At 35.9% G+C, this 16,318-nt stretch overlaps 1 protein-coding gene across 1 annotated transcript in view; it reads right to left on the bottom strand.

Annotated features, from left to right (window-relative positions):
- Positions 1 to 15,798, bottom strand: part of LOC133651650 (condensin complex subunit 2-like) — a 28,956-nt gene extending 13,158 nt beyond the window's left edge. The window contains exons 1-9 of the mRNA XM_062049652.1: positions 15,674 to 15,798; positions 13,281 to 13,509; positions 11,622 to 11,712; positions 11,437 to 11,533; positions 7,429 to 7,542; positions 6,355 to 6,494; positions 3,497 to 3,686; positions 2,975 to 3,057; positions 1,706 to 1,890 (exon numbers count right to left, since the gene is read on the bottom strand). Coding sequence (XP_061905636.1) covers positions 1,706 to 1,890; positions 2,975 to 3,057; positions 3,497 to 3,686; positions 6,355 to 6,494; positions 7,429 to 7,542; positions 11,437 to 11,533; positions 11,622 to 11,712; positions 13,281 to 13,504 — 1,124 coding nt within the window. The 5' untranslated portion in view covers positions 13,505 to 13,509; positions 15,674 to 15,798. The remainder of the gene's footprint in view (positions 1 to 1,705; positions 1,891 to 2,974; positions 3,058 to 3,496; positions 3,687 to 6,354; positions 6,495 to 7,428; positions 7,543 to 11,436; positions 11,534 to 11,621; positions 11,713 to 13,280; positions 13,510 to 15,673) is intronic.
- Between the last annotated feature and the right edge of the window lie 520 nt (positions 15,799 to 16,318).

Consider the following 16,318-nt stretch of genomic DNA (forward strand, 5'->3'; position numbering starts at 1 on the left):
GGTTTACTACTTACTAATATTTCATATTATTATTAGTACTTTACAAACATTTTACACAGAAAAACTGAAGTTGAAAAGAAACATCGTAAATTTACTCAGAAAAATGTGGAATCCTTGAAAATCTAATTTGCAAATGTGTCATCAGACGAGATTTTCAAACATCGGGATGCGGAGATGGCTTACCAAACATTTATCTATATATGTTATGTTATTTTCATTTATTATGCGCCCCCCAACCAACTGTTACATCAGCCCGAGTAGAGAAACAAAAAAACAAAACAAAAAAACAACAGAAACAGACACTGAGACACACAAAGGAATCTAAAATAAACAAACAAACTCACAATGAACACATAAATCAAAAGTAATCTGCGGTAAAGAGGTGAGTTTTAAGCTGTGTTCTAAAAGAGTCCAGAGTGGTGGCGGACTTGATACTGTATTTATTGCTTTGTTTTCCCATTTATAAAAAGCAAAAATTAATTTAAAAACAGAACTTATTACCATGGATTACATAATCTATTAAAAAAATCTTCTATTGCTAAAAATAAGCGATACAAAAATATCTCTTAATAGTCCCACTCAAATGTTAATATATCATGTTACAAAAAAATATTAAAATCTATTTATTAAAATACTAAAAGAAAAGATAAAAAATCTTCAAGAACAGCTGGAATGTCATAAATAAATAGCTAAATTAAAAGCACTCATCCAGAGGTATTCCATCGAGGACATGTCCACACAAACACGTGTATTAGTTTCAAAAATGCATATCCAGGGTTAAAACAACCTCCATCCACACGAGTGTAGTTCCAAAACTGTAAATGCATTCACCATCGGTCACGCACAGAAGCCTAGAAAAGCAGCAAATGCACACTTGGTGGCCTTATACTTCTGTTACTATGTTTATTTTGGTATACTAGATGTACAATATCTTTAAAACCAGTCTGAACTGACGCAGAGCCCTGGGAACATTATGAATCTTTTTTTTAAAGTGCCTGAAGCGTGCATACGCGTCTGTGCTGCTGAAACCCAACATTCTTGGAATTATAACATCTCTAATCACTAACATAGCGAAATATTACATGTGCAGTGAAGGAGGGCTGGCTGATTATAGCAAAAATAATAATCACAATTATTTTTGATTGATATTGTAGTCACGATTAATTACAATTATTCATTAATTTGAAAACATGAGTATTTGTTGTACCACCAAAACTCAAATTTAAATTTAAATTAAAAAAACAACAACTTTGATATAAATTAGTAACGAATAAACAACAACAAGTAAAGTAACAATAGTAGCAAAACCAATTGATTTAAATAACAATAGCAATATAAAAAACAATAATTCAGTTTTTCATCTTTTGTTTTAAGTTCAGTTTTTACCTTTTAAAATTATTTTACCACCATAGTGTGTGCTTTTTGTGAAAATAAAATTTAATAAAATGTTTGTTAATTAAATGCAAAAATCCTCACATTTATTGGTGCAATGCACCTTTCATCAATCAATAAATCAAAGATTATTTATATAGCTTATTGCACTTGAGTTGTCTATCCTGAAAAAAGTGACGTCTTGGGGGAGGTGGCTTTACAAGACCTTAGTGTCTTAACATTTCTCCTACATGTGTTCTATTTTACATTGTATATTCTGCAAATAAAAAATAAATACATACCGGTAAATAAATCAAATAGGAAAGGTTCTCACCGTCCTTTTCCAGAACCAGAGGCCACACAGCCCTCTTTATGTTCCTTCACCCCCTCCTCACTGTCACCGTCCTCATAGTCGGCATCAAATTCGGGATAATCCTCTTCAACTTCGAGTTCAGGTTCAGCATTGACATCAAACACGTGTTCACCTTGCTTCATCTTCTCCAAATGTTGGCTCATTGTCTAAAAGAAGACAAACATCAATTCCATTAGAGTTTACTGTAGAACATATATATATATATATATATATATACATATATATATATATATATATATATATATATACATATATATATATACATATATATATATATATATATATATATATATATATATACATATATATATATATATATATATATATATATATACATATATATATATATATATATATATATATATATATATATATATATATATATATATATATATATATATATATATATATATATATATATATATATATATATATATATATATATATATATATATATATAACTACCGTATTTTTCGGAGTATAAGTTGCACCGGCCGAAAATGCATAATAAAGAAGGAAAAAAACACAAGTCGCATTTTTTGGTGAAATTTATTTGATAAAACCCAACACCAAGAATAGACATTTGAAAGGCAATTTAAAATAAATAAAGAATAATGAACAACAGGCTGAATAAGTGTATGTTATATGAGGCATAAATAACCAACTGAGAACGTGCCTGGTATGTTAACGTAACATATTATGGTAAGAGTCATTCAAATAACTATAACATATAGAACATGCTATACGTTTACCAAACAATCTGTCACTCCTAATCGCTAAATCCCATGAAATCTTATACGTCTAGTCTCTTACGTGAATGAGCTAAGTAATATTATTTGATATTTTACAGTAATGTGTTAATAATTTCACACATAAGTCGCTCCTGAGTATAAGTCAGGGGCGGTATAGCTCGGTTGGTAGAGCGGCCGTGCCAGCAACTTGAGGGTTGCAGGTTCGATCCCCGCTTCCGCCATCCTAGTCACTGCCGTTGTGTCCTTGGGCAAGACACTTTACCCACCTGCTCCCAGTGCCACCCACACTGGTTTGAATGTAACTTAGATATTGGGTTTCACTATGTAAAGCGCTTTGAGTCACTTGAGAAAAAGCGCTATATAAATGTAATTCACTTCACTAAGTCGCACCCCCGGCCAAACTATGAAAAAAACTGCGACTTATAGTCCGAAAAATACGGTAAATTCATATTTATCTGAAGTCAAGCTATTCTCTCACCTGCTCTGGGTTCCAGCTCGTGAAGGAAAAGTCCTGCAGAGAGGGGCAAATGGAGCTCTTCTCTTGAGAACGCTGCAGTCCAGCTGCCAGAATCAGAAACCAGAGATATACATGTATATATGGCTGGAAACATGCAATCTGGTCACAAATGGGATCGTTGACTTTGGATATTACAAGTTACCATATAAAATATACAGTGGAAAAAATAAGTATGGCTGATCTTGAAAGTTTAACCCTTTATTAAGATAAGAACAGTCTAGATTTATTATGGTAGGTGTATTGTAACAAAGATGGAATATGAGTAAAACGATTAAACTGGTAAATTAATTTCTGCCATGGTGGTGGAGCGGTTTGAATAGAGGAGTTTCTGTGACCGGTATCTAAGTGTTTGATTCATTTTTAAATTGAATTTATAAGTTGATATTCTGTCTCTCCCATAAAAATGTGTTCACATTTTCTTCAAAATCAGCACAGAATAAAACAAAACGACACACTGTTTATATACTGTATGTGTTTTTTTACCCATGAATGGGGATGCAGGAACTGCCATTGGAGGTGGAGGCGAGTATGAAGCAGTGGACTGCAGAAGGGTCATGTGGGATGGGAAGAGCAGCTCACAGCGACTGTTCTCACTGAACAGAACAGAAAGGAATACCCCAGTTGTGCTACTCTCATCAAAGGATGACGCCATTCGATGAAACATGGGGTCCACCTGGGTGGATAGAAAAAGCAGGCATATGTGGCGTGTAAGTATGATATAGATACATGCTGTAAAATAAAAGCCAACATGCTTTGTTTGCTTGAATTGTTTTGTTTTGATGCAAGTTTATTTCGAACATGTATGCAGTCACAATATGATACAATTAACATATACCAATGTATCTTCACCATATATCCAAAAAGGAGAAGCGTATTTAATCCTACCCCTTTTGCAATTATTGATATTACTGACACTAGGGCTGTGAATCTTTGGGTGTCCCACGATTCAATTCAATATCGATTCTTGGGGTCACGATTCGATTCAAAATCGATTTTTTTTCCAATTCAACACGATTCTCGATTCAAAAACGATTTTTTTCCCGATTCAAAACGATTCTCTATTCATTCAATACATAGGATTTCAGCAGGATCTACCCCAGTCTGCTGACATGCAAGCAGAGTAGTAGATTTTTGTAAAAAGCTTTTATAATTGTAAAAGGACAATGTTTTATCAACTGATTGCAATAATGTAAATTTGTTTGAACTATTAAATGAACCAAAAATATGACTTATTTTATCTTTGTGAAAATATTGGATACAGTGTTTTGTCAAGCTTATGAGATGCGATGCAAGTGTAAGCCACTGTGACACTATTGTTCTTTTTTTTTTATATTAATGTCTAATGATAATGTCAATGAGGGATTTTTAATCACTGCTATGTTGAAATTGTAACTAATATTGATACTGTTGTTGATAATATTCATTTTTGTTTCACTACTTTTGGATTGTTCTTTGTCGTGTTTGTGTCTCCTCTCAATTGCTCTGTTTATTGCAGTTCTGAGTGTTGGTTTTGGAATTGGATTGCATTGTTATGGTATTGCTGTGTATTGTTTTGTTAGATTGATTCATAAAAAATAAAAAAATAAAAAAATATTTTTAAAAAATAAATAAATACCATTTAAAAAAAATCGATTTTTAAAAAATGAGATTTGATTCTGAATCGCACAACGTGAGAATCACGATTCGAATTAGAATCGATTTTTCCCCACACCCCTAACTGACACATATGACCACTTCCTATTCTCTTATTGCAACACAATTTACATCGATGAAATACAACAGTACTCTTGATAGGCAGTTAAGTCAGTTATAATTCCCATTATGAAATGGGTTATTTCTCATTTTCAAAAAGATTCAAGACATTTATCAAAATTCTTCTTCCTTGTACTTTGTAAACATTTCCCGTTTGAACAGCATCTGAAAGCGGATCATATTAGTACATTGTTTGACTTAGGGTTAGGGTTGTTTGACTAACCCTAACCCTGCTTCTTTCTAAATTGTTTCCATGGACAATGTTAATCTACTTGGCCTTGTGATTCTTGGATATAAACTCAAGTTATACATTGTATCTATGAAGTTGCGGTTCAAGAGGTCAATGCTGAAGTCATCACATAAAAAATACTTTTTGGCTGATTTCGAACAAAGTTGCCTTAATACAATCCTCAAACTTTTTAATACTTGACTTAAGTACCTACATAAGTACCTGCAAAGTACCTACAGCTGACCAGTAAATTTTGCTTTTTTCACGACATATTTCCACGGTTATACACTCAAATATTTTCGACAGCGAATCACATGTTTTTTACCACTTTGTAATGTAAGTCCTTCATCAAGTAAATTGCAAATCTGCCTCCAATCTTGTTGGTTCTGTTAATGTAAATGTATTGCCTTGTCATCATTGATCCATGTTTCTGATATAGCAATCACTTTGAATGGTTTGTTGAATTGTCTCAAAAAATGCTTCATATTGTTGTAATTTGCGTACAAACTTCTGCAGGTGAGATGAATAATAGAGATTTAAAGATATAGATTTATTGTTGGATTTAACGTTGGTATTGTATTGTCCGTCCGTGTAATATAAACAATTATTTTGGCTGTGGGTGAAGAAATTTGTATCTGGATCACAATCAATCTTCAACTCTGGATTTTTCTGATCTATAAAGGAAAAAGTTTCTAATTCCATGTTTGATTCAGTGTTGCTTGTATGTGTCATAGATAAGGGAATGTTGTTTGCAGTTACTGACATTTATTCAGTTCTTCCATATTCCTGATGACCATTTATCCTTGCTTCTTCTGGTATTCCATTTAGTTTGATCCTTTTAACTTTCTTCCCTGTTTTATTAGCGCAATTTTGTGTTTTGGTTTATTGCTGCTCTGGAACCATCTTACTTTCTTTGGAGTGGGTGGCGAACTTCTATGTTTTCAATGTCCAGTTCTATCGCCTTTGACTTCATAAACGTAGCTACTTGCTGCTCCGTGGAGCTGACTTCCAGTTACCCGCCCGCGCTCTCCTTCAAATTAAGTTCAAGTAGAGTCATACATGTCTTGTATCAGACTGCATGACATAGATCTTTATAAGCTAAGTTATTGATCAAATTGTAACATTATGTGGATTATTAATCAATAAAGGATCCATCAAATACACACAGACACTAAAATGCCTACAATTTAGAGAGAGTTGTTACTTCTTACTGTGGTCTAGAAAGTGTTTGGGTCACTGCTTTTTGTGCAAACTTTGAAACCCAGTGTTGTGACGATAAGTAGGGTAAAAGAAAATATTCACTTTTAGTGTTTTTGTGCAAAAACACACCAAATAATTATCGGATGCTATGATGCCGTACCTCACATTTCCTCTCAGACTCAGCGCTGTTAATGTTGCTCAAATTCTGCTCCACAGTCTTCTTTGGAGGCCTCTTCCTCTTTGGCTGTTTGGCCGTCACCTCAGTATCTTCATTTTGCTCTTCCTCCTTTATGGCATGATCTACAGTGGCACGAAGAAAAAATTCAGAATTGTCTAAACATAGTAATTTCAGAAAAAATTACCATGCACCAAAGGCTCACAATCCATAAAATCAGTTCACAACAATGACCCTGTTTACACTGCACACCAAATCTGATATTTTTGCCCTCAAGTGACACAGATTAGATTTTTTTGCAAATCGCATCAGGAGGTAGTCCTGAATGTGATTGGAATCCGATCTTTTTTAAATGTGACTTCAGTCTAAACACAATGCGACCCAAATGTGATTTTTTTCGTCAGCTTTGGTCAAGCTACATTACTCGTGAGCGCGGGGTGGGGAAAGACGCAGTCGCCAGCGGAAGTGGATATTTTACCGCAACATCCGGTTTTGGAGAGCAAAGTCTATTTGGTGCATCAATTGTCAATAGTGCGCAAATAATAGGCTATGATTCCCGGCACAATTCACCACACCCAGTGTGTGTGTGACAATCATTGGTACTTTAACTTAACTTAAATATGTAATATATATTTTGATTCCGAAGAAATTGCGATTGTTGAAGGACCGGAATTGACGCTGTGGCGCATTTGCTTACTTGTGAGTTCAAAAATAAAGCTCACATAGATCCACATCAATTGGTCAGTATCTCCTCTACTTAACAGCCATTAACAGAATAGAACCCTCCCAAATACATTACACTTTATACATCCATTCATACATTATATTACTCTAATTTATTTTCACGTAAAAAACCCCACTCATTTTTAAGGTGTTGTGACTTTTAATTTATTTTGTTGTAGTAGCAACTTCCTCCCGGTAAACTTCCTTTGTTTTCACGCCTACACTGGAGTCTGATAAAAATCACATTTACCTTGGAGTGTAAACAGTTAGCTAAAAAAAAAATCAGATTTGGGCCACATTGGCCTACAGTGTAAACATAGTCCTTGACGATCTCACCTTCTCCTGGTTTGGTTTCAGCCCCAAGGCCACCAAGTACTCTGTAGGCATCTGCATGAACTGCATCCACTCGGACAGCATAGATCTTAGTACTTGCATCCAAGGTCCCAGCTGCTACCTGAAAAAGGAAACAGACAAAGACTGACTAAGGACTCAAAAAGCCAGCATTTTCAGTGATTTTCATGCATTTATTATTTTCTAAAATAAAATGTGGAAATAAACACATTATCACAGGAATGTCTGGGTCCCTCCGCTTGTTAACACACTCTGTATGCACCTGGTGTAGATGTAGCAGAAGGGATACGTTCCGCCAACTTAAGGACTTTTTAACGAGTAATCTCTAGATCGATACTCTTTTCAAAAAACAACCAGCGACAAATCTAGTGAAGAAACTTCTTGAGAACCCTCCAAGGTTATATTTCTGCTCTTTAGTTGAGAAGAATTGTTGTACATTCTTGGGGAACAGGTTATATACAGTAGTTTGCTTTGTACATTATTTTAGCGGTTTGCAATTTTTTTTTACAAATCGTTGAATTTCAATATTTTTGATTCAATAAATAGTGTTTGTATGTTCTCTATGTCCAACATTATGTATTATTCTAATTGATCTTTTTTGTAACACGGTTAATGAACGAAGGGTACTTTTGTAGTTATTGCCCCATATTTCTACACAATAACTCAGATATGGTAACACTAGCGAGCAGTAGAGTATACAAAGTGATTTTCGGTCCAAAACATATTTTGCCATGTTCATTATTAAAATATTTCTTGCCAACTTATGTTGCATATTTTTTATATGAGATTTCCAGTTAATTTTACCATCTATTATTACACCCAAAAATCTAGTTTATTTTACCCTTTCGATGTCTACTCTGTCTATTTGTATTTGTGTATGATGCTATTTTCTACTGTTTACAAATAGCATTATTTTTAGTTTGACTAAGATTGAGAGAAAGCCTTTTTTTGTCAAACCATCTTTTAAATTTGTTAATTTCTTCCGTTATTATTTGTATTAGCTTCTGTGTGTTTACCTGAACAAAACGCAAGTGTGTCGTCTGCTAACAATACTAACTTTAAGTCCTTTGTAACTTTACAAATGTCGTTTTACATATTGATATTGTTCTGGCGACCTAAGAGCCGTATTTTTTTTGTTGAGTGTTTCATTAGGTTTATCTTCTTCCATGTTCATTTGTGAAAGTTTTAGTGTTTCTTTTAACAATAAAGAATAAAATGTGTGAGGGATGCGTCATGTCGGTTTATGTGACGACAGTTTTTTAATGGAGAAAAATGTTATTGTCTGTTGTTTTCATGTTGGCATTCAAATTAGCTAGTGCTAGCGTGCTTTTCCAGTAAATGAGCATTGTCACTGGTCCATGAGTTTCTGTGTTATCAATGACGGTTTTAAAGGCCTACTGAAATTAATTTTTTTTATTTAAACGGGAATAGCAGATCCATTCTATGTGTCATACTTGATCATTTCGCGATATTGCCATATTTTTGCTGAAAGGATTTAGTAGAGAAAATCGACGATAAAGTTCGCAACTTTTGCTCGCTGATAAAAAAAAGCCTTGCCTGTACCGGAAGTAGCGTGACGTCACAGGAGGTAATATTCCTCACAATTTTCCTTTGTTTACAATGGAGCGAGAGAGATTCGGAGCGACAAAGCGACGAGTACCCCATTATTTGAGCGAGGATGAAAGATTCGTAGATGAGGAACGTTACAGTGAAGGACTAGAGAGGCAGTGATGGACGTATCTTTTTTCACTCTGACTGTAACTTAGGTACAAGCTGGCTCATTGGAGTCCACACTCTCTCCTTTTTCTATTGTGGATCATGAATTTGTATTTTAAACCACCTCGGATAATATATCCTCTTGAAAATGAGAGTCGAGCACGCGAAATGGACATTTAAAGTGACTTCTATCTCCACGACAATACATCGGTGACACACTTAGCTACTGAGCTAACGTGATAGCATCGTTCTCAAATGAAGATAGAAACAAAATAAATAAACCCCTGACTGGAAGGATAGACAGAAGATCAACAATACTATTAAACCATGTACATGTAACTACACGGTTAAAAATTCTCAGCCTGGTAAGGCTTAACAATGCTGTTGCTAACGACGCTAAGGCTAATTTAGCAACTTAGCAACCGGACCTCACAGAACTATGCTAAAAACATTAGCGCTCCACCTACGCCAGCCAGCCCTCATCTTCCCATCAACAGCCGTGCTCACCTGCGTTCCAGCGATCAACGGCGCGACGAAGGACTTCATCCGTGGGTTTGGCGGCAAGCATCGGCTAGGCGTCTGCTAAGTAAGTAGTCCTTGTTGTGTTGCTGTAAGTATTGTACTTAGCCGCTAATACACCGATCGATCCCACCTACAACGTTCTTCTTTGCAGCCTCCATTGTTCATTAAACAAATTGCAAAAGATTCACCAACACAGATGTCCAGAATACTGTGGAATTTTGTCGAAGAAAACAAGAGGTTTTTGTATCCGGTCCGATGTGGTCCAACCACTTCCGTGGATTTTGTGACATCACGCGCATAAATCATATCCAAAGGAGTTTTTCAACCGGAAGTGTGGCGGGAATTTTAAAATTGCACTTTATAAGTTAACCCGGCCGTATTGGCATGTGTTGCAATGTTAAGATTTCATCATTGATATATAAACTATCAGACTGCGTGGTCGGTAATAGTGGATTTCAGTAGGCCTTTAAGATCATTTTAGTTCAAAAACGATAATACTAACTGTGGGAAATTTTACCGCGGTTTATCATTATACCGTTTATCTGCGAATAGTGGAGCGTTTTATGAGTTTACTTTTTATTAATGCACACATGTTAAAAGTACAATTTCAATGTTGATTCTTAGGACGCTAAATAAAATCTATTATTATTATTAACGGGTGCTTTCGGAGCCATATTGAGCTATTCACAGCCAGCAATTATTTACATTTTGATTTGTTACGCTGCATTTAAAAAATGCTTGTAAAAAAAAGAAAGATATTTCCTTAGCTCAGCCCCCTATAAAATTGACTACATCCCCTTTGAAAATTTGAGACATTCAGGACTATTTAAGGCTTTTAAGGCCTTAGAACCAAAAGTGGTATTTTAGACTTTTAATGATCCACGAGGACCCTGTTATATTTGGACTACCGTATTTTTCGGACTATATGTCGCAGTTTTTTTCATAGTTTGACAGGGCTCCAGTGCGACTTATATATGTTTTTTTCCTTCTTTATTATGCATTTTCGGCAGGTGCGACTTATACTCCGGTGCGACTTATGCTCCGAAAAATACGGTACTAACAAAGTGCAAAAATGTAATGCTTGACAAAAAACATCATTAATGAAACAAAGGCATAAAGATCTAAAAATTGTGGTCTTTCTAACAAGAGACTGACATGAAAGCACACATTTCTTTTCTCAACCAGTAGCGGGTCCTGCTGTGGACCCCTTCCCCAATCTAAAAGCACTTACGAAAAAAAAAAAAAAAAAACGCAACAGAAGGCATAGTTAAGACATACTTGTTGTGCTTTTCATGTTTTTTTTTTACTCACTTTGTGTGCCCCCCGTTATTCCTCTTCTACAGTATCCATTACAATTACATGTAAATGGGTCATGTCCAATTTTGCAAATTAGACGGCGACTATGGCCTCCTCCCCTCAGACCACTACCGTTACAAGTGGATTACTGCACTTTTAGACATTGGTAAATATATTGTATGACGACTGGTACGAAGTACCACATACAATACAGGTTTTTACAAAACCATATCAGTAGCAGACCACAGCAGTTAGTAACTCAGCCGTTAGGTTTTCAATATAACATTCAAGCTATGTATCACTATTGCAACAAATTAATTAAATTATCCAAATGTTTTCATTATCATAAGATATATCTGTGCCAAGGAAAATGACATGTTCTAATAGCATTGATACAATGTATTAAACCCCAAGATTTCACAGAATTACAGAACATCAACCATGTGTCAAACTTCCAACCTACCTTGAAGTTTGTGAGCTCTGAATCTTTCTGTTTGAGAATATCGGCCATGTAGTCAATAAGATGCAGACCAAAGGCGTTTTTTGTGGTAATTTTCTGTTAAAAAATAACAATGCATTAGTAAACAAGGATAACACAAACACTTAACGTTTTAAGGGCATTAATAAAAACATGCTTTACTTACATTCTCAGTGGAGAGTTTGATGCAAGTGGAGTAATGTTCTGAGATCTGTGCATTGGACAACTTGGGCACAGCAGCCGGTGTCCCTGCCGCACTGTAAGCAAATATTGCTTTTACCTTGCGTACATTCTCAAGGCAGAAAAATATCATTATATATATAAGCAGGACAGAGGCCATTTTAGAGCCGCAGCTATTTTTTTCAAATTACATACTTAAACTAGGAAAGCACTCAAGAGCGGAAACGTCCGCCAGGCCCTACCTAACAACCGTCAAAAAATTTGGTGAATTGAGATGGTGATCTGTATGGGGGGTACGCGTGGTCACTATGACATCATCGAGTAATTTGCATAATTTACTACAATGATATGATTTTCTCTAAAAAGGCTAAAAAAATGTATACTTACTAATTAATAATAACAGTTTTGTTTTAAATGTCCATCCATCCATCCATTTTACAATATAATTACAACACTTTATGTACATATTTATATACAGATTTGAACAATAAGTTATTCACTGAAATATATTTATTAAATGTGGTTCTTACAAAAAATATATCTTATAAAATATAAAAGCTAAAATGTCTCTTAAAGCTCTGCCCCTTTAATTAGTGCATATTAAATAATTTAACTTTAGCCTACTACTACAACCATATTATTTACCAGCAACATAAAGTGAAACAGAGGCAGAGGTGTCCTGCCACAGTCAGTAACAAATAAACAGAAAACAGTAGTGGTGAAATACAAATAAGGCAACAAGAGAAGTATCCTACACTTCTCTTTTGTAAAGTAAATCTGAACAGCCTATATGGGCATCTACATCAACTATATGATTTGCCTGAGAAGCTGGACAGGACAAAAAAAATAAAAAAATAAAATATATATATATTAAGCTGCTGCCCCCGCGACCCGACCTCGGATAAGCTGCCGCCCCCGCGACCCGACCTCGGATAAGCGGAAGAAGATGGATGGATGGATGGATGGATATATATATTTTTTATTTATTTGTGGCGGACGTAATTCTTTCGTGGCGGGCCGCCACAAATAAATGAATGTGTGGGAAACACTGTAGTTACTCATTACTTTTCCAAAAAAAGGTCATTGAATTACTAACTGAACTATTCTTTGATAGATGTAATTACTATAGAAAGTAATTAATGCCTTACTTTTAAATACTATGTAAATGCAGTTGAGAGATGTTTCATGAGACAAGAGTGTGAGCTTGTGTTTTTAAAGGGTGGTGCCCGTTGCCAGTGAAGCATGACGTCAGCGAAGGAGCGCTCATTGGCTGTGTTAGGTCCACATTGGTAGGTTGAGGACTGTAAGCACCGTGTAACACGCATTGGACTGCCGCTTTCTTTGTTTGTCTAAGTTATTGTGTGTCTATCAAATAAACTCCATTAAATAAATATATTATTATAACACTGACCATTTGCTTTGCAAATATTGAGCATCTGGGGTAACAGTGGCATCGATCAGCCTGAAGGGACCCAAAGTATTGTTATATATGTTAATGTGCTGACAAATAAATATAAAATGTCAATTAGATGTAATAACGATCTGACATATCATTTGGACTAAAGTTTGACAGCAGGATGGAGGCACTTTACAAACAAGAAAAAAATGGACGGATATTTGTTGATTGTTGTAGAATACCATGTACCTGTGAGTGACAGAGTCACAGAAAGAGGAGTCTGCAGCAGCTTGAAGGTCAATGACTCGAGATCGTCTGCGCTGACGTCGCTCTTTCTCGTCATCATTGCCAGGGAAGGCCGCAAGCAGCGGTGTGCTACAGGCAGCTGGTGATGCACCCTTGTTTTTGATAGATGAGGTGGAGGACATCCATCCTTGGCGTACACGGGAGATCGGCGAGGATGCTGCACTCATCTTAGCTGCAAACAGAGAGCATCTTAAAAAAACCATTGGTACAAATTGTAGGATACGAGGCGTTGCGGCATGTTGAACTGAGAGATGTGCCAGTGCTTACAGCAAGTCTGGAGTCATATTATAATTTGCAAGCAACAATATAACCACATGCGAATCAGACTTTTAGCCAAATAGATTGTAGTATATACCATACAATATAATTTTGATAGTCCTGTTGTAATTTAACATGGCAGCATTTAATTTGTGATAGATACAACAATCGTAGCATCTTTAATTCTTTATTTCCACACTGCAAGAGGTGCATTGTTCTGGTTACTATGACATTTTACAAGCTTTACAATGTGTGTGAAAAAATATGAATATGGCGAACTATCGGGATATTTAACCTTGCAGCAAAATTCTCCAGTTGTGTAATATTTGAGGAAAATAGGCCTTTTTGTCTTGGGCATCTATTAATACAGTGTTGTTCAACCTTTTCTGAGCCAAGGCACATTTTTTTATTGAAAAAATCCCGAGGCACACTACCAGCAGAAATCATTGAAAAATGAAACTCAGTATTGACAATAAAAAGTTGTTCTCGCAATTGTTGGATATGAATTTTAAACCATAACCAAGCATGCATCACTATAGCTCTTGTCTCAACGTAGGTGTGCTGTCACGACCTGTCACATCACGTTGTGACTTATTTTGAGTTTTTTGGCGTTTTCCTGTGTGTAGTGTTTTAGTTCTTGTCTTCTGCTCCTATTTTGGTGGCTTTTCCTCTTTTGTTGGTATTTTCCTGTAGCAGTTTCATGTCTTCCTTGAACGCTATTCCCCGCACCTGCTATTGTTTTCACAATCAAGACTATTTAAGTTGTGCTGACGCTATCCTTCATTGTGGGGACACTGTTGATTGCCATGTCATGTACGGATGTACTTTGTGGACGCCGTCTCCCTGCTCTCTCACGCTGTAAGTTTTTGCTGTCGTCCAGCATTCTGTTTTTGTTTACTTTGTAGCCAGTTCAGTTTTACTTTTATTTTGCATAGCCATCACTATGCTTCAGTGCCTTTTCCTAGCGGGACTTGCCTTTTGTTCATTTTTGGTTTAAGTGTTACATACCAAAAAAGGTTGGAAAAACACTGCACTGGACAACGGCACATTTTATAATTATTGATTTGCAAAATATATTTTTTGGAGCAATTAGGTGAAGTTGCATAATTTCCCACGGCACACCAGACAATATCCCGCGGCACATTGATTGATTGATTGAAACTTTTATTAGTAGATTGCACAGTACAGTACATATTCCGTACAATTGACCACTAAATGGTAACACCCAAATACGTTTTTCAACTTGTTTAAGTCGGGGTCCCCGTTAATCAATTCATGGTACAAATATATACTATCACCATAATACAGTCATCACACAAGTTAATCATCAGAGTATATACATTGAATTATTTACATTATTTACAATATGGGGGGTGGGATGTGGAGGGGGTTGGGGCGGGGTTAGGTTTGGTTGATATCAGCACTTCAGTCATCAACAATGATTGTAAAACACTGCTCTAGACAGCACCGACACATTTGCGGATTATAATTACTGGTTTGCAAAAAATATTTTTAACCCAATTAGGTGAAATTACACAATCTCCCACGGCACACCAGACTGTATCTAACGCCACACTAGTGTGCCGCGGCACAGTGGTTGAAAAACACTTTTTTAATATACTTGACTCGCACATACGACTTGTCCAGGATGTACCCCGCCTTCCGCTAGAATGCAGCTGAGATAGGCTCCAGCATCCCCCGCGACCCCAAAAGGGACAAACGGTAGAAAAGGGATGGATGGATGGATGGACTCGTAGAGTTCATATTCGTTTATAATTTTGAGTGTCACCAACACTGTTAGAAACTAATCATTTATTAAAATGTATATTATACCGGCACATATTTAATTAACCACGTCTACGTACTTGCTATCTGCTAATTCATGTCGGAAACAAGTAACAGGCGTTAGCACAACAAAGCTAGCTAGCGTATAGCATCGTAAACACAAACGCATTGTTCGACTATTGACGGGGGCGTTAACAGGTTCATACTTATCGTAAAATGATGTGAAGAAATGTCACCAATCCTTTACAGTTGTATTAGAAGGCTTAAAATAAAACGAAGAGGCAAGGACTCACTTTTGTATATTCTTCCTGTTTCGGTGTTTGAATTTTGTGCGCCAATTGGGGGACGTAATGACGCAGCACTCGATGACGTCACATCCGCCCAACTCGATTACGTCACATCCGCCCACTCAAAAGGGTGTCGAGTGGAAAAAGAAGAACTCCACGCACCAAACAATATTACACGTCACGTTCATGTCACAAAAAGGAAACCTTTTACGTTTGTTATTAAGAATTGCTGCTCTTTGATTTTTATTCCATTGTTTTGACATTTTTCAATTACTGGATGTACATTTCTTCAAAAACCTACAACTGATTCTACTACAAACTTACTATAAATGCGCATTTGATTTGATAAAACTAGACATATTAAAAATATGCAGTGTGAGGATGAAAGTCTTCAAACCTGTGGGGAAAAAAAGCAAATGATATGCATAATTGTAAAGACGTATAACGTTAAGACTTAGACTTAGACGTAGACTTCCTTTTGATTGTCATTCAAATTTTAACTTTACAGTACAGATAAGAACGAAATTTCGTTGCATTGCATTAGCTCATGGTAGTGCAGGATAAAAAAGCAATAAGGTGCATATATAAACAAATAAATAGGTTACTGTACAGATAAATATATTGCACTTTTTCATATGCATCCACGTTTAT

The sequence above is a fragment of the Entelurus aequoreus genome, linkage group LG06, assembly GCF_033978785.1.
Source record: "Entelurus aequoreus isolate RoL-2023_Sb linkage group LG06, RoL_Eaeq_v1.1, whole genome shotgun sequence".
Lineage (NCBI taxonomy): Eukaryota > Metazoa > Chordata > Actinopteri > Syngnathiformes > Syngnathidae > Entelurus > Entelurus aequoreus.